The 27,855-nt window shown below is 35.4% G+C and overlaps 2 protein-coding genes across 6 annotated transcripts in view; one reads left to right on the top strand and one right to left on the bottom strand.

Annotated features, from left to right (window-relative positions):
- Window positions 1-19,211, top strand: part of LOC109092253 (immunoglobulin superfamily member 1-like) — a 22,935-nt gene extending 3,724 nt beyond the window's left edge. The window contains exons 3-14 of the mRNA XM_042725219.1: window positions 8,348-8,686; window positions 9,932-10,213; window positions 10,306-10,335; window positions 13,757-14,095; window positions 15,343-15,624; window positions 15,717-15,746; window positions 15,855-15,950; window positions 16,175-16,205; window positions 17,327-17,340; window positions 17,497-17,531; window positions 17,795-17,942; window positions 19,198-19,211. Of these exons, the coding sequence (XP_042581153.1) occupies window positions 8,348-8,686; window positions 9,932-10,213; window positions 10,306-10,335; window positions 13,757-14,095; window positions 15,343-15,624; window positions 15,717-15,746; window positions 15,855-15,950; window positions 16,175-16,205; window positions 17,327-17,340; window positions 17,497-17,531; window positions 17,795-17,942; window positions 19,198-19,211 (1,640 nt within the window). The remainder of the gene's footprint in view (window positions 1-8,347; window positions 8,687-9,931; window positions 10,214-10,305; window positions 10,336-13,756; window positions 14,096-15,342; window positions 15,625-15,716; window positions 15,747-15,854; window positions 15,951-16,174; window positions 16,206-17,326; window positions 17,341-17,496; window positions 17,532-17,794; window positions 17,943-19,197) is intronic.
- Window positions 19,075-27,855, bottom strand: LOC109091981. 5 transcript variants are annotated; one of them, XM_042725468.1, is made up of 6 exons: window positions 27,385-27,855; window positions 26,033-26,092; window positions 23,604-25,926; window positions 21,995-22,071; window positions 21,179-21,229; window positions 19,075-20,477 (listed from the first exon to the last, which is right to left on the bottom strand). In XM_042725468.1, the coding sequence occupies exons 2-5, from the start codon at window positions 26,087-26,089 to the stop codon at window positions 21,221-21,223; spliced, it is 2,466 nt and encodes an 821-aa protein (XP_042581402.1). In that variant the 5' UTR covers window positions 26,090-26,092; window positions 27,385-27,855; the 3' UTR covers window positions 19,075-20,477; window positions 21,179-21,220. The 5 variants fall into 5 exon arrangements, with proteins under 5 accessions (XP_042581402.1, XP_042581398.1, XP_042581400.1 ...); XM_042725464.1 differs by lacking the exon at window positions 21,179-21,229 and having other exon boundaries at window positions 19,080-20,477; window positions 27,385-27,853; XM_042725467.1 differs by lacking the exon at window positions 19,075-20,477 and having other exon boundaries at window positions 21,174-21,229.

Below are 27,855 nucleotides of genomic sequence, written 5' to 3'. Positions count from 1 at the left end.
CTTATTTTTACAAAATTAACCAAACTATTAAAAATTAATTGGTTTTTGTCTTAAAGTCGCTCTCTCTCTCTCTCTCTCTCTCTCTCTCTCTCTCTCTCTCCTCTCTCTCTCTTCTCTCTCTCTCTCTCTCTCTCTCTTCTCGTCTCTCTCTCTCTCTCTCTCTCTCTCTTCTCTCTCTTCCTATATATATATATAATATAATTCTTAAAAAAAAATCAAACAGTAGTATTGTCACTATTTCATGTTTTATTTGGTCAATTTTATTGGCCAAAAAATAATGTCACATGTCATTTGGAACACCTATTGTACAAAAAAAACTCAGGTCTCCTAGCAAGAATATATTTTATATGCGACAATGGTTTTCTGAATATCACTCATAATACCAAGTCATTGTACATGAAGATATTGGGTTTTCTGACATAACATGTTAATTGTTTAAAACAGCTTACTGACAAGAATGGGCAATTATATACTTTTTTTTTTAAAAATAATATTCTGGAATATTTTTCAGTTGGTTTGATTCTCTTTATCTCAAATATTGTAAGCGTTTAATTTAATTAAGTGGATAATGTATAGTATAAAAAACATATGTATGTAAATATGGATTTTGGTACTGTATATAAAAAACAACAGAGTTGCATAATTTGAAAAAAAACAAGTTTTGTGCATTATAGGGGAATAATATTCTGAATATTTTACAGTTGGTTTGATTCCTTTATCTCAAATAGTGTCAATTTAATTCATTTAAGGGGATACAGTATATTAAAACATGAAAAAATATTGGATTCGGTACTGTATATATAAAACATTAAATGCTTAAATCTGAAAAACCATGCCTTGTGCATTATAGGGAAAAATATTTCATCTATTTTTAGAAATATTTTTACAGTTGGTTTGATTCCTTTAGCTCAATAGTGTTGTTGTTAATGGATTTATAGGTTATTGCATACATTAAAAAGTTGTAAAATTATTATAAAACAACATAAAATGGTAAATTCCAAAAATGGAGCTTTGGGATATCTAACAGGGAGATTTTTTCTGAACGTTTTATTATTGATTTTATATTATAATGTCACCTAGTTAAATTGTTTAATTAATTTAAATGTTTTAATTTTTTTTAAAATACATTTTCCATTTTCCTAGAAATTAAGCCTTGTCCAACGTAAAGGGCATATATTTATGACTGAGTTATGATCTGAGTTAGTTTGGGCTCAAAAACATAACAGCCGCAAAGCAGTTTAATTGTCAAAAAAAAAAACAAAAAACAAAAACACAATGTCCACTGAATGTTCAAACGTCAAACTAACTTACCGCTGTGTTTAAAAACACACAAGATTTCAGGACGGAAAACATGACAAATGTCTTGAAAATAAACCATCTTAATATCTTGATGTGTGGTTGTGGACTCATGGCCATTACAATTAGTAAGAGAGAATTATAATAGATGCACTCCTGAAGTGGTTCTGTGGTCACGCTGTGCCTATTAATGGAATAATCTTTCTCAGGGTCAATTTCTCACACCAATTACGAACTACATTTTAGTTTCATTGAATGAACGCAAGCGCTTATTGTCGGATAGACAACACTGTAACGGTTTCCACTGATTAAGAAATTTTTTTGTTTTCCCTTAAGTGTAGCTAATGTTAGGGTTAAAATGCTTAACACCTCCAATAGAATTCTTAAGCCTAATAGCCAATAGCCTCAGCTATTGATTGATGGATGAACAGACTGACAGAAAGACATATATATATATATAGAGAGAGAGAGAACATATAAAAATAAACACATAAATAAACATAAATTAATCCACAAAACAATGCATGTTTACACTTTATTTATTTTAATTGAAACATTGTAACTCTTTTTCTCTGCACCAAAATGTCTTCACATTCAAGTGTTTTCTAATACATACAAAGAGCATACTTTACAACGATCAAAACAATGTCAAAACAAATCAGCGTCTGAGCACAAAAAGCGTATTTGGTCCATATGTATTCTCAATTTAATCAGGCTTATAGTGCTTACATTTATCTGCTTAAACCACAGCATCTCATCTTATTACCATCAACTATGAATGCAGGGCCGTACTTATCTGATGCGTGGCCTGGTGCGAAAGTAGGGGTGTTCCCAGGTTGGTGACGGAGGGGGGGCTCATTTCAGATGGTCACATCACTGACCAGTTGCACCCCTCTAAGGGCTGACTTTCCTGGCTGGATGTATATGTTACTGATTGGGGCTGTGCGATGTGGACAAAAAAACCTATCAACGATTTACGATCAATTTTTGCGATTTCGATTTTAATCCGCGATTTTAACACACTGAACATGCTTTACAGTCATAAATGCATTCAGTATAAATTTGAAATATATTTCCAAAAGAAAACCAGTGAGCTATCAAAAAGTCGCTGTAACATGCCTCTAGAACAGACATAAGTCAAAATACATCACTAAGTAAAGATGTCAAACAAAAATGTTCAGACATATGGCAAAAAAAAGAAAAAAACTGTGTCCAGGGGCTTTTTTTTTTTTGCCATGCATTGGTCATAGAGCTCATTGTGTGCGGTGCCTTAGTTGTTGAAATAGATTTGTTATACATTATACAGGCTGCATATCGTGCTCCATCTGCAGTCATTATACGAGTATGTAGTATCGCGGTGCAGAAGCAGCAGCGGAAGCGAAGTTATTGTAGCGATGAAAGCACATTAAAATAATCTTGCTTGAATCTCTCCGCTTCATACCTTCGGTGTTCCTTTGCTTTTGTCACAAAACCAGGCTTTCGATGCTCAGATACACGCGGCTGTCGTCCGGCAGGTACATAATTAAACACGTCTCCTCTCACTCACTCACTCACTGCCACCACAACTCTCTCTATGCTCATCGCGCCAGATATTCATTCTTTTCGCACCTTTCTATTTCTAACCTTTTCTGTTCACATCTTTTACCATGTGCAGTGTGAACACTCTGATCCATTAACATGGGCGCGGAAAAAATATGCATCAAAGACAGAGTGTGTGAACCTGGAGTTAGGCATATGTCCAGTCTGTTCTGTGTCTCTCTCGCTTCCACTTGGAGTCATGCATTCTTGATTGGATTGGATGGCATACTGCGGGAGGTCGGGCCCCGCTGAAAAATCGCGTGCTATAAAGCGATTTAGAAATCGCGGCATGCAGCTCAAATCTTGATTTTATTACTTACGATTTGATTAATCGCTGAGCGCGGTCTGTGCCAGTGGCGCTTTGGACCTCAGCCTTGGAGAAAGTAGTCTCTTTCTTTTTTCAGGACAAGGCGTGGGTTCTCTCTGCAGTTTTCAGCTAAGCAGAGCATCCACTTCTGCAGCATCACAAAAGTGCTTCTGTAAAATTGGGGAGAAAAAAACAGAAAACATTTCACATCCATTTTATCAAAAATATTATTAACAGGTGAGAATATCAGAGACAAGTATCAATTACAATACAATAATAGTTCAATCAAAACATTTACCCAAAAATTGTCATAATTTTAATTTTTTTATCCTCATGTGGTTCCAAACCTGTATGACATACATGTCTTTACATGAAAGATTGTCTGTAGAACGGCATGAGTATAAATCAAATAACAACTCAGGTGAACAATTTGTTTTTTAAAGGGGTTATTTCACCCCAAAAAATAAAAAATGATGTCATTCATTTTAGTTTATCCAGTTATCTTGTGTGCAAGGATAATGCTGCTCATGAGAATCTATAAAGCAAAGCAATTCAATCTAACTCAACTAGGAAAAGCACACAAGTTGTGAACGATCAAGATTAATAAAAAGCATAAAGCATGGAAATAAAATATATGTACTTTTTCTCTGAGGTAAATACATCTGCTGTGCTTTCTGTTGCAACAGGAAGTTGCTCAGCGTTCATCTGTCAGCTGTCATTTTGACAGTCATAACAACCAAACTCAGGTCCGAGTCAGTGATAAAGATTCAACTCAGTGAAGAAAGTACACAGTTTATTTTTTTTGTGGGGGGGGGGATTTCCGTAGCTTAGATTTTTTTGTGTCACATTTTTTATTAATCTTGATTTTTTTTCACAACTTTTGTGCAATTCAGAGTGAACTGAACTAATAGTGTCTCATGAACACACAGTCATGCACAGAGACCAACAATCAAGACAGGATGTTTGTCAAATAATATGCAACATTTCAGTATGTTTCTCACTAAAACGCCCACTGTGTTAGGGCTGTTCGATTCTACAATTCTTTGAATCGATTCCGGTCCAATTCCTGGTCCTGTTTCGATTCTTTTCAATCTACTTGTTTTTTTTTTTTTTTTTTTTTTAGATTAAAGGAACCTAATCTCACTGCGATGACTGCAGTGATAGGTTGTATAATGTATCCCTTTCATATAATATGAAGCTGAAAAAAAATTTGTAAAAAAAAATGATGATGATATGAAAAGTTGTGTGCTTTTTTCAGCTTTGCTCGTGAAATTAGTCATAGCTCAGCTCAGCAGGGACATGCGCTTATAGTGATATATTAAATAAGACATGAAGTGTCTAAAAGAAATGTGCACAGCTGAGGCTGAATGATGAAGTTTACTTTGTATACTTTGCACAATGATAACAAACTGTACACTTAAACCAAATAACCAGAACATTAATATGCTTGATGGAGCTCATGGTTTATCTGTCAATCAGATCGCTCTCATAGGCCACTTTGATCTATGCTTTCGTGGCGACGGTTCTTTTATAATTATCATTGGCTGATAGAAATGTTTTAAAAAATAGTATTTTAGATGGGAATAAGATCAAGACCCTCATTGGCGCTACATGATCTATTCTGGTCATGAACAGCCTTTCAAAATTGTGGGACAAGCAAGCCAGTTCTACCGTGGAAATAACCTCTGAATCGCTTTATATATATATATAACACCTTTTTATCCTCACAACAACTGTTGTAATTATGGCTTTGGTGGATTGTGCTTCTGAAGCGGAAGGCTAGCTCTACATCCTAAAAATTCAATTTTCGATCAGTAGCCTACCGACTCGTTTTCTTTCTGTTTTTTTCTTTTCTTCCTTTAAGTGAATTTAAAATGTGTGCAGCTTTTTATTTGATGTAGCCTCTCCGTTTGAGAGACTCCCATTGATAAGCTTTGTTGAACTGAAAAAGACTCTGAATGAGGAGCCGGCTCCCCTTGATGGACTCTCTCGATTCCCCTTGCTACTGGAATCGAGGAGTCGAGTTTTTTGGAATCGACTCCCAGCCCTACTTACTGTATACCCGGGGAGCTACTTTGGAATATACATTGCATGATAACTAAGACTACTCTATTATACTTTTTGCTTCCTATTTTTAAAAGCTTGATATTAATCGCCATAGACTGACATTATATGGGCAAGCACATTCGGAAATAGTTTTATATAAATCTCCTTTTGTGATATGACATAAGACAAAATTCAAGGGTGAGTAGATGATTATTTACATTTTTAGGTAACTCATTGTAAATGTATATTTTTTTTTTTGTAAAAAGAAAGTCAGACTTACTGGAAAATAGGTTGTGATTCCTGAATTCCATGCTGATCTCACTGTGCTTTTACGTTGCACAAGGCTACATTTCTAGGGGGAAAAATTAAAAAAATTAACCATTTAAATTAATTAAACAATTTATTATAATATAAAACCAATAATAAAATGTTCAGAACAACATTCCTGTTATTGCACAAAGCTCCATTTTTGGAATTACCATTTCATGCATTTTATAATAATTTTACAACTTTTAATGTATGCAATAATATAAATCCATTAAACGACAACACTATTTGAGATTTTTTTATTGTTATTTTTCATATGTTTTATATACTTTACTCACTTAAATTAATTAAACCCTGATACTATTTGAGATAAAGGAATAAAACCAAACTGTGAAATATTCAGAATATTATTCTCTATAATGCACAAGGCTTAGTTTTTTAGATTATGCCTTTTTTATATACAGTACTGAATCCATATTTTTCATATTTTATATACTTTACACACTTAAAGTAATTAAACTGACACTATTTGAGATAAAGGTATCAAACAACAGATCTTCCAGTGCAGGAAAACGTAAAAAGTACCAACATATTGCAAGCATAAATTAAATTTTATATATATATATATATATATATATATATATATATATATATATATATATATATATATATATATATATATATATATATTATCACAACAATAAAACCCACACAATGGAAGGTAAATATTGAAAGTACACAACAGGCATGATTAAAATATACTAATAATGATATTACAATTCATAGCCAAAAAGAGCCCAAAATTTATTAAATTTAATAGATTTAATAATGTGAAAAATATGTGAACAATATCCCCTCCAAACCTGATATATGCTCAAAAATGGATAAAATATACTTTAATATAAGCTGGAGAAACAAACCTTATAAAATTATAGAAGTGTCCTTGTTAATAAACTATCTGATGGTAGATTAAATGTTCTTTATTTTTACAAAATTTAACCAAACTATAAAAATGAATTGGCTTTCATGAGTTGTGAGTGCACTATCTCTCACTCTCTCTCTCTCTCTCTCTCTCTCTCTCTCTCTCTCTCTCTCTCTCTCTCTTTCTCTCTCTCTCTCTCTCTCTCTCTCTCTCTCTCTAATATTTGTAACGTCCAATGCTATGGCAAAACATCAAACAAGTATTCTCAATATTGTTGCATATCATTTGGCCAATTATTGTACAAAATTTTTCTCCCAGCAAATATTTTATATGGAACAATGGTAATATCACTCATAATACCAAGTCATTGTACATGAAGAATTGGGTTCTGCATAACATGTTAATTGTAAAACAGCTTACTGACAAGAATGGGCAATTATATACTTTTTTTAAAAATAATATTCTGAATATTTTTCAGTTGGTTTGATTCCTTTATCTCAAATATTGTAAGAGTTTAATTAATTTAAGTGGATAAAGTATATAAAACATATGTAAAATATGGATTTGGTACTGTATATAAAAACAACAGAGGCATAATTTGAAAAAAACAAGTTTTGTGCATTATAGGGAATAATATTCTGAATATTTTGCAGTTGGTTTGATTCCTTTATCTCAAATAGTGTCAGAGTTTAATTCATTTAAGTGGATACAGTATATAAAACATGAAAAATATGGATTCGGTACTGTATATAAAAACATTAAATGCTTAATCTGAAAAACCATGCCTTGTGCATTATAGGGAAAAACATTCAGAATATTTTACAGTTGGTTTTGATTCCTTTAGCTCAAATAGTGTTGTTGTTTAATGGATTTATATTATTGCATACATTAAAAGTTGTAAAATTATTATAAAACACATAAAATGGTAATTCCAAAAATGGAGCTTTGGGATATATAACAGGGATGTTTTTCTGAACATTTTATTATTGGTTTTATATTATAATGTCAAGTAGTTAAATTGTTTAATTAATTTAAATGGTTATTTTTTTTACATTTTTTTTTCCTAGAAATTAAGCCTTGTGCAACGTAAATGGCATATATTTATGACTATCTGAGTTAGTTTGGGCTCAAAACATAACAGCCGCAAAGAGTTTAATTGTCAAAAAAAAACAAAAAAAAAAAACAATGTCCAATGAATGTCAAACTTCAAACTAACTTTACCGCTGTTTAAAACACACAAGATTTCAGGACGGAAACATGACAAATGTCTTGAAATAAACCATCTTAATATCTTGATGTGTGGTTGTGACTCATGGCCATTACAATTATAAGAGAGATGATGCACTCCTGAAGTGGTTATGTGGTCACGCTGTGCCTATTAATGGAATAGTCTTTCTCAGTCAGTTCTCAAACAATTAAGAACTACATTTTATTTTCATTGACTGAACGCAAGCGCTATTGCGATAGAAAACACTGTAACGGTTTCCACTGATTAAGAAATATTTTTGTTTTCTTAAGTGGTAGCTAATGTTAGGCCTATAATATTAATAGGTAAGGGGGGCCCAAAAATGTATTTATATATATATATATATACGCACACACACACACACACACACACACACACACACACACACACACATGTCTTTCATGTCAGAGTAGGGTACTGCATGGATCTCTGTTTGCTGAGGCACAGGTTTAGGTAGTTTGCAGCTTTGCTGTAGTGAGAAAATATTTGAGGTCACAGTGATGTGATGGTTAAAGAAACAGCTCTTTCTACTGTTGAAAGTTCGTAACCACTAAACCAAACTACTCCCAGAGCAGTGCTTTACATCTTTAACTTTGTATTTCAATCAGTATGTTCTCTTATCTTTGATTTTGCACACATACATTCTAAAAACACTAAATGCTCATAACTGATTTTCTTCTTGCAGTAGTCTCAGTCAGTCCCCCTCCATCCCCTCACCTGGTGGTCGAGCCCTCTAGTGGGCATGTCATTCCTGGTGCCACACTGTCATTCCACTGTCAGGCTCCACCTGACCCTCAGAAACAGCCTCCTGAGGCTTTTCTTCTGCTCCGGAGAGCCACAGGAAACCCCGGCTCCATGGTTACTATAGCACAGCTGGTATCTCAGTCCCATGAAGCTCACTTCAGTGTGAAGACAATGGGACAGGAGGATGGTGGGGAGTATGTCTGCCTCTACCAACTCAAATCATCAAAGATGGGACAAGTGAACTCCACAGTCAGTCAGCCAGTACACATTACTGTCATAGGTGAGGAGACAACTGTCAGACTAATGTCTATGCTATTCTGATTACATCTTGTGTCCGTATTGCATGTTTGTTTGTTTGTTTTTTATTTGTTTTTTTAAAATATCTTGGATTCTATACAACTAAGGCATTCACCACTATTGAATATTGATCAAACATATGATCCTATCCAAAACATATTTTAGGGCGTTATTATAGTTGTATTTAATTATATAATTATATTTCTAGACACTCTTAAAATAAAGGTGCTTAAAAGGTTTTTCACTTCTGTATGAACTAAGCTTCTTACATTTACAACCCTAGTGACATTAGAAAGTTGACTTTTTGCCCATTAAGTTTCACATTTGGCTAATATGACCATACCTTTATGAAGTTCCATGATTTATGATGTTGCCTATAAGTATGGTAACATTTTCACAGTGAAATCCAGTCATTCCAATAATCTGCTTAATCAGGAGTTTCACGTGAAAATATCTTTCTATGACAATGGATAATGGACTTTTTTTTATGCGACAACGTCATTAATTATAAAATTCTCATTTACTCACTCTCATGTTCTTTTCAAATCTGTATACATTTTCGAACATATTTAGCTCTAGGAACTTCATTTGGGGGAAATAAATTAGCTCCTACTTCAGAGTAGGGTCTAAAACAGTTCTATAGGAACTACCAGTGATATTAGTGTACACTGATACATATAATATATGTAAATATACAAAACACCGGCAACCCAACATTTTCAAAAAGCCATGTAAAAATATTTACTCCACGAAAATGCAAAACAGCAACAACAGCATTTACATGTTTTCTGCAGTGTTTTGTTCTTTTCTAAGCCTCGGTGATGACACTGAAAGTAATCATAGGAGATGTAGTCAGATTTTCATGCTTTTTCAATCACGTAAAATGTACGTTCACATTCCATCTCTGTTATCACAAAACCCTGTCTCGCATCAAAAACAGCACTGATCACGGCATCCTCCATTCACCTGTTGTTGACGTTAATAAATGTCGCGAAAAAAGACGTCGCAGTCGGCCGCTCCACAGTTCCTGCTGCTGGTGCAAATACAACAAGGAAAATGGCTCAAGGGCAAAATTGGTTCTCTAAGAACCACCATGCTGGCAAGTTCCTAGAACTGAACTGACAGAATGTTAATTAGACAGTAAGCAGTAAGGCATCTCACTTTGATGTGCACATTAGTGGTTTTAAGCAAATGTTCTCATAATTTCTGTTTGTGTTTCCTCATACAGAGCTCCCAGTCCCCACTCTGTCCTTGTCCCGACACCAGGGTGAAGTTCTGGAGTGTGTTGGGTCACCCTCATATCCACAAGGCTTCTTCTATTTATTTCGTGTGGGTGTCCTGTCACCTGAGGCGACCCATCAGGCTTCCCTGACCAAACACAGTGCTAGATTTCCCATACCCACCCATTATGAACATGGTGCACAGTATCAGTGTCAGTACAGTGTGTCACTGGGCAAATTCAAAGCATACTCTAAAATGAGCTCACCAGTAACTATCCCATGCATTACAGGTACTGTATGTATTATACTAAATGTGATACAATATCTCATAAAGTTACATTAATAAGATTTAAAAATCTGATTTATTGCATCCTTTTTTCAGGATATCATGAATGCACACCGACCTCTACAGGTAATATTTAAGTCTTGCTATGGCTATCACAGTAATGCAGAAAATCAAATATGCCCAACTTAGTATCTAAAAACACTCTCCTTTGTCTTCATACATGTCTATGGAAAGGCAGCGCAGATCTGGCTCTGATTGTTGGCTCTCTGTCTGTCTGTGTTCTGTTGCTCATGGTGGTGGCAATCTTGGGCTTTGACGTGCACAGACATCGTGCATATTAGATATCTAGTCTCTTATTTTAGTTTGACAAGCCTTGTGCATTATAATGAATAATATTTAGATATTTTTACAGTTGGTTTGATACCTTTATCTTAAATGGTTTCAGAGTTTAATTAATTTAAGTGGATACAGTATATAAAACATATGAAAACTATGGTTTCATTATATAAAAAAATTATAATAAAGGCATAATCTGAAAAACCAAGTCTTATGCATTATAGGGAATAATATTCAGAATATTTTACAGTTGGTTTGATTCCTTTAGATCAATAAGTGTTGTCGTTTAATGGATTTATATTATCGCTTACGTTAAAAGTTGTAAAATTATTATAAAACACATAAAACTAATGACACTAAAATGGTTAAAATGTACTCTAATCTACTAAAATCTAAGCCATGGCTCTCTAAAGATTTAAAGAAACTCCTTAATGGAAAGAATTGGGCATTTCGTGAAAATAATCATGAGGGGTTTAAAATTAAAAGGAAGTAACTGAGAGCTAAGACACAGAAAGCAAAAATTGATTTCAAACATAAGGTAGAGGATCAGTTAGCGAATCAAGATGTAAGGAGTGCTTGGCAAGGCTTGAATAAGATGATGGGGCGTGACTCAAGAAATGTAAATAATGATATCACTATAGGGACGGATGTTTTTAAATGGGTTAATGATTTGAATTTGTTTTATGGAAGATATGATGCAGCCGACAACTGGAATAAGATTGAAGAAATAAGTGATACGATTCCAGTGGGGCCACCCATTTGGTTGACAGGGGACCAAATTAGAAGGTCCCTTAAATGCATTAGGCCCTATAAAACACCGGGTCCAGATGGCCTTAAGGGCAGAGTTTTAAAGATATGTGTAAATGAACTAACTGCCCCCCTAACAAAATTAATTTAAGGTTTTATTAGACTTACAGACGATACCAAGTACGTGGAAGTTATCATTTATATGACCCCTTCCTAAAAAAGTGAGAGCAAAAGATCTAGAGGACTTTCGTCCTGTGGCATTAACTTCAGTACTAGCTAAATGCATGGAAAGAGTAGTTAGTTATCATCTAAAACCATACATATCAGAACAATTAGATGTACTGCAATTTGCATATAAATCGCAAAGAAGAACAGAGGACACAACGATCACTATGGTCGATACAATTGCTAGCCATTTACAACAAGCAAAGGCTTATGTGCGTGTTCTTTTTATTGATTACACCTCTGCCTTTAATACCATGCAGATACATTTACTCTTGGAATAGTTCATTGGATAAAGAATTTTCTAACAAATCGACCACAGCGAGTTTGTGCTCAGGGGTCCAAATCAGATATTATATCTTTAAACACAGGGGGACCACAAGGATGCCTCCCTACCCCTCTTTATTTTCTGTTTATACAAGTGGTATAAGAGTGCAGCATGAGAATTACAAACTATATAAATATGCAGATGATATGGCACTTGTGGCACTTTTATGGAAAGACTGTGTACATTTTGAGTACGAGGAGCAGGTTTTGAAACTAGAAAAATGGTGTGAATAAAGTTCTTTATTGATAAATGTAAGTAAAACAAAAGAGTTGATTTTAAATCATTCAGAGCCTCTAACAGAAATAATGTTATGTGATCAAACTGTTTAAATCGTGAAGACTTTTAAGTATTTAGGAATCATGATTGACTGTAAATTGAACTTCTCTGATAATGTGGCTCTTATTTGTAAGAAAGCAAATCAAATTTGGCTATTCTTGCTAAGGAAACTAAAAGGATTTTGTGTGAGCAAAGCTGTGTTGCAAAGAGTTTATACAGGTTTAATTGAGAGTGTTTTAGGGTATAATATAACTGTGTGGTTCAGACGAGTTACTTCTACGAATAAAGTTAAATTAGACAGAATTATAAGAGTAGCTGGAAAAATTATAGGATTAAAGCAAAAGTCAGTCACTCAGTTATACCAAATTGCTGTTCAGAGAAAAGCTTTGATTATAACGAGAGACACAACACACCCCCTGAATCATGTTTTTGAATTATTACCATCACGTCGTCGTTAACAGAACACCAAAAGCAACAAAAGCAATATATAAACAAACCTTCGTACCAAATACAATAAGTCTTTTGAATAAGAGGTAGGAAATGTATATTTTAATTTTGTCTGTATTTATTGGATGTTGTGTATTGTTAATTGTTTTGTGATTGTATGGCTAGACCAAAGATAAATTTTCAGCTTAGGCTGAACAATAAAGTACTACTACTACTACTACTACTTAAATGGTAATTCCAGAAATGGAGCTTTGTGAAATAACAGGGATGTTTTTCTGAACATTTTATTTTTGGTTTTATATTATAATGTCAAGTAGTTAAATTGTTTAATTAATTTAAATGGTTAATTTAAAAAAAAAAGTCATAGAAATTAAGCCTTGTGCAACATAAAGGGCATATATTTATAACTATCTGAGTTAGTTTGGGCTCAAAACATAACAGCTGCAAAGAGTTTAACTGGCAAAAAAAAACAAAAAAAACAATGTCCAATGAATGTAAAACATCAAACTAACTTTACCGCAGTTTAACACGCACAAGATTTCAGGACGGAAAAATGACAAATGACTTGAAATAAACGATTTTAATATCTTGATGTGTGGTTGTGACTCATGGCCATTACAATTATAAGAGAGATGATGCACTCCTGAAGTGGTTATGTGGTCACGCTGTGCCTATTAATGGAATAATCTTTCTCAGTCAGTTCTCAAATAAATCAAGAACTACATTCATTTTTATTGATTGAACACAAGCGCTTATTGCGATAGAAAACACTGTAACGGTTTCCACTGATTAAGAAATATTTTTGTTTGTTTAGGTGGTAGCTAATGTTAGGCCTATAATATTAATAGGTAAGGGGGGGGCAAAAATATATTTATATATATAAGCACACACACACACGCGCCTTTCATGTCAGAGTAGGGTACTGCATGGATCTCTGTTTGCTGAGGCACAGGTTTAGGTAGTTTGCAGCTTTGCTGTAGTGAGAAAATATTTGAGGTCACAGTGATGTGATGGTTAAAGAAACAGCTCTTTCTACTGTTGAAAGTTCGTAACCACTAAACCAAACTACTCCACCCAGCAGTGCTTTACATCTTTAACTTTGTATTTCAATCAGTATGTTCTCTTATCTTTGATTTTGCACACATACATTCTAAAAACACTAAATGCTCATAACTGACTTTCTTCTTGCAGTAGTCTCAGTCAGTCCCCCTCCATCCCCTCACCTGGTGGTCGAGCCCTCTAGTGGGCATGTCATTCCTGGTGCCACACTGTCATTCCACTGTCAGGCTCCACCTGACCCTCAGAAACAGCCTCCTGAGGCTTTTCTTCTGCTCCGGAGAGCCACAGGAAACCCCGGCTCCATGGTTACTATAGCACAGCTGGTATCTCAGTCCCATGAAGCTCACTTCAGTGTGAAGACAATGGGACAGGAGGATGGTGGGGAGTATGTCTGCCTCTACCAACTCAAATCATCAAAGATGGGACAAGTGAACTCCACAGTCAGTCAGCCAGTACACATTACTGTCATAGGTGAGGAGACAACTGTCAGACTAATGTCAATGCTATTCTGATTACATCTTGTGTCCGTATTGCATGTTTGTTTGTTTGTTTTTTATTTGTTTTTTTAAAATATCTTGGATTCTATACAACTAAGGCATTCATCACTATTGAATATTGATCAAACATATGATCCTATCCAAAACATATTTTAGGGCGTTATTATAGTTGTATTTAATTATATAATTATATTTCTAGACACTCTTAAAAATAAAGGTGCTTAAAAGGTTTTTCACTTCTGTATGAACTAAGCTTCTTACATTTACAACCCTAGTGACATTAGAAAGTTGACTTTTTGCCCATTAAATTTCACATTTGGCTAATATGACCATACCTTTATGAAGTTCCATGATTTATGATGTTGCCTATAAGTATGGTAACATTTTCACAGTGAAATCCAGTCATTCCAATAATCTGCTTAATCAGGAGTTTCACGTGAAAATATCTCTCTATGACAATGGATAAAGGACTTTTTTTTATGCGACAACGTCATTAATTATAAAATTGTCATTTACTCACTCTCATGTTCTTTTCAAATCTGTATACATTTTCGAACATATTTAGCTCTAGGAACTTCATTTGGGGGACATAAATTAGCTCCTACTTCAGAGTAGGGTCTAAAACAGTTCTATAGGAACTACAAGTGATATTAGTGTACACTGATACATATAATATATGTAAATATACAAAACACTGGCAACCCAACATTTTTAAAAAGCCATGTAAAAATATTTACTCCACGAAAATGGAAAACAGCAACAACAGCATTTATATGTTGTGTGCAGTATTTTGTTCTTTTCTAAGCCTCGGTGATGACACTGAAAGTAATCATAGGAGATGTAGTCAGATTTTCATGCTTTTTCAATCACGTAAAATGTACGTTCACATTCCATCTCTGTTATCACAAAAACCCTGTCTCGCATCAAAAACAGCACTGATCACGGCATCCTCCATTCACCTGTTGTTGACGTTAATAAATGTCGCGAAAAAAGACGTCGCGGTCGGCCGCTTCACAGTTCCTGCTGCCGGTGCGATTACAACTAGGAAAATGGCTCAAGGGCAAAATTGGTTCTCTAAGAACCACCATGCTGGCAAGTTCCTAGAACTGAACTGACAGAATCTTAATTAGACAGTAAGCAGTAAGGCATCTCACTTTGATGTGCACATTAGTGGTTTTAAGCAAATGTTCTCATAATTTCTGTTTGTGTTTCCTCTTTCAGAGCTCCCAGTCCCCACTCTGTCCTTGTCCCGACACCAGGGTGAAGTTCTGGAGTGTGTTGGGTCACCCTCATATCCACAAGGCTTCTTCTATTTATTTCGTGTGGGTGTCCTGTCACCTGAGGCGACCCATCAGGCTTCCCTGACCAAACACAGTGCTAGATTTCCCATACCCACCCATTATGAACAAGGTGCACAGTATCAGTGTCAGTACACCGTGTCACTGGGCAAATTCAAAGTAAACTCTAAAATGAGCTCACCAGTAACTATCCCATGCATTACAGGTACTGTATGTATTATACTAAATGTGATACGATATCTCATAAAGTTACATTAATAAGATTTTAAAATCTGATTTATTGCAACCTTTTTTCAGGATATCATGAATGCACACCGACCTCTACAGGTAATATTTAAGTCTTGCTATGGCTATCACAGTAATGCAGCAAATCAAATATGCCCAACTTAGTATCTAAAAACACTCTCCTTTGTCTTCATACATGTCTATGGAAAGGCAGCACAGATCTGGCTCTGATTGTTGGCTCTGTGTCTGCGGGTGTTCTGTTCCTGATGGTGGTGGCAATCTTGGGTTTTGTCAAGCACAGACATCGTGCGTATTAGATATCTAGTCTCTTATTTTAGTTGCTCATAAGTTTACATTGGTTAAGTCTAGTCTCTGATGAACTATAAAACCCAGTGGTAATTATCTTCTCAATCCATTTAATTAAATGCTGGAACAAAACAAAGTGAAAACACCCGTTGTTTGTTTTTCATTCATGCATGTAATCCTCATTAATATAAATTGAATTGTAATCTCTGCCCATTTATTTGCAGTCAAAAACATGTCAAAGAGAAGGAGACAAAGGTAAGACACAATACTGAAGAGCGTACCTGATATTTCATTAAAATTGCATACATTTATTCACTGGGCAGACATTTTTATCTCAAGCGACTTTGTTCACTCAAGAGTATACATTATTACATCACTGTCTGTTCCCTGTCTATCATTGTGCTATTTGAGTTACAGGAATAAAAATGACTTGAACGATTTAAGGATACACTACTGTTCAATTTTTATTAAAAGACAATACGCTTATTCAGCAGGGGTGCATTAAATTGATTAAAAGCGACAGGAAGGACATTTATAATGTTAGAAAAGATTTCAGTCGTCGGCGCCGATGGCCTCGTGGGCGCCGTTGCGCTTCGGTCGTCCCGAGTTCGAGTCCTGGCTCGCGGACCTTTCCCGATCCCATCCCCCTATCTCTCACCCACTTCACTTCCTGTCGACCTACTGTCCTATCTAAATAAAAGACATAAAACGCCAAAATAATGATAGTAATAATAATAAAAGAAAAGATTTCAGTTTCAAATAAATACTGTTTTTGTACATTTCTATTCATCAAAGCATCCTTAAGAATGTATCACAGTTACCATAAAAATATTAAACATCACAATTTAAATTTAAATATTAAATGATAAAAAAGTATTAAATATTAAAATGATTTCTGAAGGATCATGTGACACTGAAGACTGGAGTAATGAGTGCTGAACACAGCAATAAATTACATTTTAAATTATATTAAAACAGAAAAGGTCATTTAAATTAAAACAATATTTCACAATATTAGTTTAACTATTTTAAAATTAAATGACTGCAGATTTGTTGAAATATGAGACTTCTTTTAAAAACATTAAATAATCTTACCGACCTCAAATTTTGAACAGCAGTGTATGTTTCTATAATTATTTAAATAATTCCGGTAAATATTTATATAGGTATTTAAAACACTGATTTTATGATTATGTATTATATTATATATTTAGTTAATTATTATTTAATTAATATTTAGTTAAGTATGTTTAATTAATATTTAGTAATATTTTAATATCTTGGTAGACTGCAAATATGAGTTATAGGAATGTTGTAAAAATGTAAAAAAAAAATATAATACTTTTAAACTTACTTTTTCCACATGTTCATTCCAGAGATCATACTGTTGGTAAGTCACAGTCTCAATCTCTTCAGAGAAAATAATTCACTTCGGTGCTCATCATCCAATCGCTATATCTCCCTACATTACATAATATACATCAGATATCTGATTTTATGTTAAAGTTTATTGATTTTCTCTCACTATGATTTATTTTTTCATCAGACCGAACTCTGCAGCATGTTTACACTGAATCTGAGGTAAAAATGCCCCATTTCAAACTTTCTCTTGTGATTCCCTTTTTTTCAAAAGGCCCCACTACAGTAGTATCTCGTATCTCATTCCAAGTACTAAGGTTACCGTTATGCTGATTTGTTTAGACCAGAATGAGAGAGGAAGTTTAAGATCTTTTTACATCATGCCATGTTTGCCAATATCCTCCTTTTACATTATGTCTGCTGTGAGAAACACTGACTTATAACATCTCTTGCATGTTTTTCATATGTGTGTTTATAATCTACAGGGCAGTGGACGAACACTTAGAGGAAGACCCTCATTTTCAGAGGCAATTTATGCCAATTATCCCATGGCAACCTTTAAGAATCCCTCTTTGCTGATCTTTCTATCTACTCTATCTGTCTATCTAACTATCTATCTGTCTATCTATCTATCTATCTGTCTTTCTGTCTATCTATCTATCTATCTATCTATCTGTCTATCTGTCTGTCTATCTATCTGTCTATCTATCTATCTATCTATCTATCTATCTATCTATCTATCTATCTGTCTATCTATCTATCTATCTATCTATCTATCTGTCTATCTATCTATCTGTCTATCTATGCTACTGTATATTTTGTGCTTGACATCTTCTGTATAACTGTACTGTTTATTTAAAAGCGAAAACATTTTGTATATTTGTAAAGTAATGTATGAGTAAACAATCTGTAGTTTCTGTAGTTCATGGTATATTTTACTGAGATATGAATTTTTTTGTCAGTAGGGGGCTCTGGACATCCAGATACAATGTGAGATTGACATTTCAGTAAAGCACTGGCAGTTTTGAGTGCTGGACATTAAATCTTTGCAAATCGTTTTATAGATTTAATCACCTAATGCTGAAAAATAAAAGCTTTCATTTGCATTGCTTTTTTTTACTAATGTCAGTTAATTCAAGTGGTTCTTAAGAATTTCTTTTAGTTCCCCTTTGCTTAAAAGGAAATTAATTTGACAGTCATGCCAGAACAACATTCCAGTAAGAAAATTAAACATCTACTATTTGATACTATAGTTTTTTTTTAAAGACTTTATTTTTGTTCCCATGTACTTTTCACATAGCCTGGAACTACTTGAAGTCTCATAATAATGTTTTGATTAGCAAATCATAAACCATTTATAGCTCTCTTACAGTCTGAGATAATCAATCATAATGGTGTATGGTTGACTGAAGTTTCTCTGCTTTGTCCTCTGAAGTAGTTCTCCCAAAAAATCAAATTCTCTCACTATTTCCTCACCCTCATTTTCCAAACATGAATGAGCTTCTTTCTTCTGTTTTGCACAAAAGAAGTTATTTTGAAGAATGTTGGTAACCAAAGCACTTGATGGTAGCCATTGAAAAAACTATATGGAAGTACCGTCAACTGTCTGGTTACCAACATTCTTTTTTGTTCAGCGGAAGAAAGAAACTCATACTTGAGGGATGACAGAATTGATTTTTGGGTAAACTGTCCCTTTAACCCTGTATTTACAAAGAAACGCTTAAAACTGGCAGGAACAAAAGAATGTTTGGACACAAGACTACTGTAAAACAAATACCAATTATACAGTACGTTTTGCTTGAAACTACCCATGCGTCACTAATCATATAGTTTTGTTTTCCTCAGAATACTTTGTCACAAAGAATACTATTGTGTATTGCTCTTAAAGGTCATCTGGATTAACCCCGTTGAAGACTGAAAGCAATGGGCAGCTTTTTTCCAGTGGTATCGATGAGCTGCTGCCATATTTGAAATGAGCATTCTAATGCAGCCTTAGCTAATTGTGCTGAGAAAAAGTGAATGAATAATTCACAGGCAACTAGAGGGTCAGTAAAGCATGCTGTGTGTGTGTGTGTGTGTGTGTGTGTGTGTGTGTGTGTGTGTGATCTCACTCATGACTAATCTCGCTCGGCTCAGACGTTTTCTTTGTACCTTTCCTACAGTACCATCATCACCATGGTGACGAATTTGAATGCCCACTGGCGTGTTGAGTCACGGCAGTCGGGTGTTCATACCTCACAGCACTGGCTGAGTGTGCAGAAGCTTAGAATGGACTGTGATGTCACTGAACAAGCAAAGGGCTTTTGCATGGAAGCTGAATGGAATGCTAGAACGTCGCCCTCTTTAATTGTTATTTCGAAAATCAAAGCCTTAAATATGGCGTATGCATTACATCCTGGTCATTGTGCCTATTGTGAAGTGAGTTATCTAGTTTCGGACTCCAAGGGCCAAACCTCTATCACAATACTAACAATGAGTCACATTCAGCAATTATTCCCTGCATTCGCAAATAACCAAAAAGGCTGATTTACACATTTTTATTTATTTTATCATTCATCAATAAAGCCTTTTCCCAGTGTAATTTTAGCTTTTCTAATGAGTAATTAAATATCTATCAAATAATGTTTATTTAAATATAATTCTTATGTAATCTTACAGAATTCCAGGCTTTTAGACTGTTTTGTTACTATGAGCAGCTGTTAACTGATTATAAATATTTGTATAACTAAATCAGAAAATTACATTCAAAATTACATAATCATTACACTGAAATCATTTGAGCTCATGTAAAAACAATAACAACTGCCATACCTACTACCATTAACACCAGTTTGGCTCATTTAGTATTTACACAGTGTGTGTTATGGAATATCAGATTGGATAACCAACTCGCAGTGTCTTTTTGAGGCAATTGATGCTCTTTATCCATCCATAATGGCACGTGGCACTCGAACTGGTTTCCTTTAACTGATCAGAGGGGTTTCTGGGAAAACTGATCATTTGTTTATACGCTTTATTTTAAGTTGGTACACTTGCTCCATATTGTATATGTCAGGATGCTGTAGTTGGTTTTCAGTCTCAGTCGTCATCGTCCACATGGCCGTTCACCATCCCTGACTCCCAGCGCTCGAGTAATGGATTTTTCTGCCTCGGGATCTTTACTGTTTTCTGTATTTATCAGAACATTAGAATAAGAACATTAGTTAGTGCATTTGAAATTGAATGCTTTTAGCTCACATAACATAGGCCTACACTCTAAGAAATAAAAGTTGTCACTGGGGAAGTACCTTTTCGGAAGGTACAAAAATGTAATTTTATAACACTTTAGGTGCTAAAATATACATTTAGGGTACTTAAATGCACCCTTTAGTGTTAAATAAGATACAAATATGTACGTTTTGAAAGGGTACCACCCCATTTTTAAAGTGAAAGTGCTGGCTGAAGGACTAATTTGGTCAAAATGAAAACCATGTGTTGTTTTAAACCAATTTGAAATTCTTCCTCAATGAAGGAGATATTTTGAAGAATATCTAGACTGCTGTTTTGCAAACAATGAAACCAAAGGGTGACCAGAGACTGTCAACCTCCGAAAAGCATCATTAAATTGTTTTTCTAAAGGCAAACTGAGTTGTTATGTCTCAAATTTCATTCATATTTGCACATTCAAATATGGCATATAAGATTTGATGTCAATGGTGCCATATATTGTAACTGGTTCTCACATGTCACATAAGTGCTCACAGCACACAAATTTGAATATGCACACATTCAAATAAGTACATTTGAGTTAGATTTGAGAAGTGAATATATTTGACTTTTCACTTAATAGCAATGTAAAGGTTTCATATGATATATTGCACAAACCTCACTTTTTTGGTCATATTTGGAGTCTGACAGCCCCTGGTCATCATTCATTTGTTCTATGTGAGAGAACAGAGTGAATTTCCTGTCTAAGGTCTCCTTTTTGTGTTTGACAAATGAAAGTCATAAAAGTATGGAACGACATTTGGGTGAAAAAATTATGACACACTTTTCATTTAAGGGTGAATTATTCCTATAAATGGGAAAAATAAAAAGGAGCAGCACATGCAATTTTAAATTACTCATATATCAAGGTAGGCACTTTTCTCTAAGCAAACAAAACCTGAGATGAACTAAAAAAAAAACCTGTCTTCAGATAAAAGTGTTGGTCTTGATTGTGCTGATTGCGTAGGTTACATTATACTTCCCTGGCTGAGGCGATTGATTCAGTGGTAATAGTGATAATACAGTCATGATATAATCTTGATTCTAAAGAATGCAGCTAGTATGAACTCTGCTCTGAAAATTCTAATTATATGAAGTAAGATAAGCTACTTTTTTCAGCAGCATCACATTTACAGTAAGTGTGTGGGGTTGTGTTTGCACAGGGAGTGTTGACTGAAACTTTGATACTCCTTTAATTATCTATTGAAAGGTTGAAGAGCTTTGGTATCTGTTTATTGTTCAGGTAAAAACCCCAATTCATGGATTACCAAATTCAAAATTTTAACCTCAGACATTTAGGTTACCACCAGCCCAAAAATTTAACCACAGTGTTACCAACACCAGCATAACTGAGACATACACATTTAGTCCCAGAAAAGAATATAGTTAGGAACACAAATGATGCCCTTTAAAATAGATTCAAACAAAAAGTCCTCTACCCCTGACAGTTGTCTTTGTTCTTCATCAGCTTGGGGCGGTGGCCACGTTAAGTCCAATTTTCCAGTGGATTGACGCACTATAAGCAGAAGACAGATGTTTATTTCAGTGTATGTAATGTATAATCCATTAATGAACTGGATGTTCATGACAGTATGCATGCATAATAATCACGGAGTGGGAAAACAACAAAGTACGGACAAATAGGCACATATTTTTCTATAGTATCATTTTACATTTCTCTAAAAAACCTATTTCAGGTATTTAAAGCATTTATATTGAGATTTAGATGGGAAACATGAATGAGGTGTGTCCAAATATAGCAGAATTTCTCATTATGAAGGGCAATGAAGAAAAATTTTTAAAGACTTTTTATTATTTTAATATTTACTCAAAAATAATTCCTCAAAATTACCATAGTTAATAAAGTTATTGTTATTACAGTAAAGCTAAATTGATATTGGCCACCATCAGTCAAGGTAGAATATAAAATGACAGAAAGATTCTGAAAATATTCCACTATTAGAAGGTGATACCGCATAAATTTAGATTTTACAGCTGGAAAAATAAATGTACTACGACATTTTGGCAGAAATTGTTATGCTGAATAATTGATTGTTCTTCTGAGTAAACAGAAGATGAGATTTTTTTTTTATTAAAAAAAAGAGAAAGTAGAAATGACCAGCTTAAAAATGACAGGAAAAGTGATTTCACTTTCACCTCACTTTCAATAAATTTCAATATCCGGTTTACGTTAGTAATGGTGACATAACCCCATATTAGCATTTTGGCTATTTGTTTGTTCGCTGCCATGGTGAAGCAAAAACTACTAGCTTACAGTCAAATGATAGTATGGTTACATTACACTCTACACACACAGAAGAGTGTTAGAATCACACTGTTAAATAATAGTTCACAAGTGTTGCTGTTATTAAGGTTTCCCATACCACAATTAGTCAAGCATTGTGCTAGCAATGCTAAGGTCATGCATTTGATGTATAGCCTTCAAATTAATAGTTCTTTTTTAGGATTTATTAGATATGCCGTGTGTTCTTTGCATATGTATCCTCTGTTTATACATTCTCTCAATGTAGCATCTTCTCTTGTAGCTAAGCAGTAGCGAGTGGTGCTAGCAATGCTAAGAATATGGGTTTGTTCGCAGGCATTTGATAACCTGATAAAATGTATATTTTGAATGCAACAGAATTTGAATGACAAATGCTTCTTTGTATGTGTCCAGCAGCTTAATGGTTGTGTAAACAATGGTGTTAACAATGCAGAAGTAATTTGTTTGATAAGTTTCTCATGTTTTCATTTTCATTGATTCAGTGGGGTCGGGGGGCTCGCCAAAAATAAATTCCCCTTCCAGTGTGATCTAGGTGCCCCCGGAACATGATTTCTACTGAGGGGGAGCAATTTCTACCAAGGTCTGTGCATGACACTACATTTAATTTAATTAATTTAACATCCAATGTATACCATCCCTACCTTCAATATGTTCTTTTTACCTACAAACATGAAAGCACCAATGGTGTGACTGATGTGTTCAGTTGAATTGAACTGCTCTGTAAACCAAAACCGAAATTTCACATGCTGCTTACAATGACTCACCTGACGTGGTGGTGGTGAACGTCTCTGATTGGCGGCCTGCTGGAGTCTGTTTAGGTGGGGGAATCTCTTGGTTAGACGTTCCCCTTAACTCTCTCACTCTAATTTCTGTCCTCAAATCCATTCCTGTTCCTCTTCCTTCTGTATGCATGGCTGCTCCTCCATAAAGACTGTTTCTCTGTCTCTGCAGTTCTCGTTCCCTCTCCTTTGCCTCCTTAATATCCAGCTCCACCTGAGACTGCAAACTCATAGAAGAGCGGAGCTTGAAGAAAGGGTTCTCCTTCACTAAACTCGAGTCTTCATCTTCAGTCACTTCTAAATTTGGGCCTTGTCTTGCTCTGACAGGCTCGGCAGAAGAAGCCCTCGCACCCGTTGAATTCATCGGCCTCACAGATCCTCCATCTGTGCATGAGGTTGTCTTATAACCTCCATTTGGTCCTCCCACAGTTGTGGGAATAGCATTGGCCTCTATGATGATTATCTGGCCCTTGATTCCTTCAGTTAGACCAGGTCCTCGAGCAGAAGGTTGATTGCTGTTGGTGGCTCCATACTGGGCTGTAACGGATGGGGTGGGAGAATTTTGTGAGAATTGCATTAGGCGTTGTTTAACATCAACAGTAGAATCAACTTCCTGTATTCCAACAGCAGACTCTACGGTGGCAGATCTTCTGCTAATGGTTGCCACCGATTCCTTCGGCTCTTGGAATGACTCAAAAAGGTGCTTTTTGTCTTGAAGCTGTACCTCTGTTCCCTTGTCATAGAACCCAGGTAGTCGGCCCAGTTCAACCAGAACCTTCTCCCTCTCTGTCTCGACACTAATTTCCCTCTGCATCTTCTTTCCAGCAAACTGCCGGTCTTTGCCGTGGCTTGGGTTGGGTCTTATCTGAGGGTCCTGGGATAGAATAGGCTTTCTCACCGGAATATCCACAAATTCATTAGTCCTGTCAATGGTGTCGCACAGTCCTCGGGAACGCCTTAAACTCTGCTCTCTCTTCATGGACAAACGGATCTCCCTCTCAATGGGAGTTTCGTTAGGTGGAGATTCAGAGGGCTGAGGAGCATCATTATCATGGCCCTCCAAGACATCTGTTGTGCTGTTGGGGGAGAAATCAGCTGATACGCCACTATCGCTCTGGCTGTCATCAAAATGATCCACCTGCATTCTGTTGACTTTCCCTTCTCCCAGACGAGGCTTTGTGTTTGACTGGGACTCTGCTCTCTGCCCGTTGGTTTCCCGTTCCTGTCTTTGATCTTTAACCTCCCCCAGCTGCTTTCCTTCGGTCCCACCTGTTTCTGTGAAACACACTGTTTGCTTTCGCTCTTCATCTGTTTCACTGCTCTCTCTCTCCTCCCTTTTACTCTCCCTCCTCCCCTGTGGCATTACCAGTGGCTCTTTTACTTCAGTAGAGATACAAGCTGAGTTACCTTCCTCTGGATTGGTTGGCTCGCCTGCAACGGTTTCTAAGGGTGGAGCAGCACCACACACCTGTTGCACCTCCTCATTCTCATTCAGACCGCTTGAGTTGTTTACCTCAGGCTCCCCCTGCTGGATGTTCTCGGCATTAACCACAGGTTCAGTTGTGGATTCACTTTGGGTGCTTGATGAAGGTTTGATCTCAGTGAGAAGACTTTTTGAAGAGCTCTTGGAATACGTCATGTTTGATGGTTCATCACAACGACTGTCCCGTCTCACCCACTGCTCGCTGGTGGTGGCAAAGTCCACAGGTTTGCAGTTTATATTTTGCTCTTCACTGTTTTCTGATAGGAACACTATTGAGTCAGAGTCACCATGTGACTCAAGCTCATGTCCCTCTTCTTCACAGGCTTCCTTTGGTATTTGTGGTGAGGCTTTGTCTGCCTGTGTCATGGTAACCTCAGTTGTCTGAACATCTTCACTGGTTTCAGTGTTTTCCTTCACCTCATCCTGAATCTCAATGGCCTGACACTCATTCCTCTCTGGTTGGATATCTTCTTCCAGTCCTGGCACTAGTGGCCACTCTTGATCACCATTCGGGTCCTGTACTGTACTGCTCAAGACTTCCTCTGTTGCCTCAATGGCTCCATCCGCTGGTGAGGAGGTGGGATGATTGTGAGGTTGAGGTGGAAAACTGCTGTCAACTGCTGTACCACTAATAGCTTCTTTGTCCTTGTTTTTCATGTCTTGGGGGTCTGTGGCCATGTCTTTATCTTTCTCTGTATGATCTTTTGTGACTGCTGTTTCCCTATCATCAGTGAAGTGGGATGTTTCTTCTTTACTACTGCATTCATTCTGGAATTCAGATTTCTGAGGGCAAGTCACAGAATCTCTTTCCATTTTGCAATAAATCTGTATGAAATAAATGGCAAAATGCGTTATACAATAACAGAATCACAAGCCAGAAGCAGGCTTCCTTTATTTGATTGAATTGGTAATCAACAAAGTTGTTTCTTACCGATTTTCTCACCCGTTCTTCATTTTTATAGCATAGAGGTGGGACCCCTGAAGACATTTTCTTTGTAAAGGAAACACTTATAGTTTTTTTTTTTGCTGATTTAGGAAACTATAATCAGCTTATGTTTCAATCCCATTAGCTCAGGAAGGTTCATACTAAATTGAGTTATAATGTGACTGCATGGAATCTTTTTCACCGTTGCAGTCTGTTGCTTTTGGGTTGTTGCCTCACAATTTTTTGACCTCTATGTCTTAATCAAATTCATTAGGTCATTTATGCCTCCAAGTCAGATTAGTGTCTTTTCCCATTAAGCTCACCTTAAAATCGGTCACCTGAAACAATTATTTGTAATATTTATTTTATTTTGTATTTTTACATCAGTCTATAGACAAGGCATTTTTTCTGTAACTTTTTTTTTCATGTTTTTTTTTTCATGTTTTGCTATAATGTCATTGTCTTGCACATTGATCCATATTTTTTTTCTTCTTTTTTTTTCATATTGGCACATGTGACTAAGAATGATTAACAAAGTTATTTAAATTAGAAAAACATTAAACGGTATGCAGGGTCAAAAGTGGAACTTTTTCCACCTTCACAGTCGATGAAGTTTACCTCTATTCTTTTGAAAGTAAAAGTTTAACCAGCTCTTCTCAGAATCATATTTACTTAAATACAAAATCAGATATCCATGCAAGGCGCGTTATATTTTTTTGTTGACAATGATTTGATCATTCTCAATACAACATTTGGACACTGTATTGTATTTTCCACTTGACGTAGAAGAAACACAAAGACTTAAAGGTGTGTCATAGCATAATGCTAATTACATAAGGAGCAGATTAATACTGTTTAATCAGATTATACTAGAGACATGAGTGACAAAACAACATGGAAAGTCTGATACAGCAATAGTGAGGTATTCTTAGTGTTTCTTATGAATTATAGAACACCCACAAACTATATAATTAAGGTCATGAATGAATTTCAAAGGGATGTAAAAGACTGTTGTGAAAATTTAAATGTTAAGTATATAAACAAAATCCAAGTAGCACAAATCTATTTTTAGCTACAGTATAATAAAAACTGTTGTCAGCATCCAAAAATCTCAAGACACTTACATTATGAATCGCTGTCACCAAATATGGATAAGTGCATTTTTTTTTTTTTTTTTACTTAATGTACTTCTATGTACACTAGTAATGTGGAGGGCTTTAAATAAAATAATCCTGCAATATCCTACTGATGAGCCCAAGATGAAATTCCTTACAATGTAACATACTGAGTTAAAGAGCTACATGTATTACATGACCCATGCATAAAACAAGATGAAAAGGGAAAATAGGCCTACCAACCGATGAGATGAAAGAAAGGATGGAAGGTCAGCTGAAAGACACAAAGAACTGAAATCATCCACCAATTTGTTTTGAAGTGTGCCCCTCTCACCTTATTCCCTTTCTTTCTCTGGTTTGCTTCTCTCTTTAAATCTCTCTCTCTCTCTGCGTGTACCTCCACCCTCTGCTTAATAATCAAGGTTAAAATCTGTGCAGTTCATTTCTCTCCTTCCACACTGCACTAAAGCTGTTGAGTACACCATGGGCCTTGCATGACTAATCCAAAGAGCTTTAATGACTGAAGGGGATCTCTTCATGAATAACTTTTAGATTCATACACAACAGTGCAAGATCTACGTTACTATAATACTTTACAATAAGTTTTAATGTTTACATTAGTTACACTAGTGCATTAGGTATCATGAACTAACAATGAACAATAATTTTACAGCATTTATTAATGTTAGGTTACATATACAACTACATAGTAAT

This window comes from Cyprinus carpio, chromosome B6 (genome assembly GCF_018340385.1).
Source record: "Cyprinus carpio isolate SPL01 chromosome B6, ASM1834038v1, whole genome shotgun sequence".
NCBI lineage: Eukaryota > Metazoa > Chordata > Actinopteri > Cypriniformes > Cyprinidae > Cyprinus > Cyprinus carpio.
This window is presented reverse-complemented; position numbering and strand designations above follow the sequence as displayed.

Coding starts and splice junctions, on each gene's coding strand:
- LOC109091981 (XM_042725464.1), bottom strand. CDS start 26,089: ATGTCTTCAGGGGTCCCACCTCTATGCTATAAAAATGAAGAACGGGTG. Junction 25,927..26,032: donor AAGAACGGGTGAGAAAATCG/GTAAGAAACAAC, acceptor TATTTCATACAG/ATTTATTGCAAAATGGAAAG. Junction 22,072..23,603: donor GTTCACCACCACCACGTCAG/GTGAGTCATTGT, acceptor TTCTGCTTATAG/TGCGTCAATCCACTGGAAAA.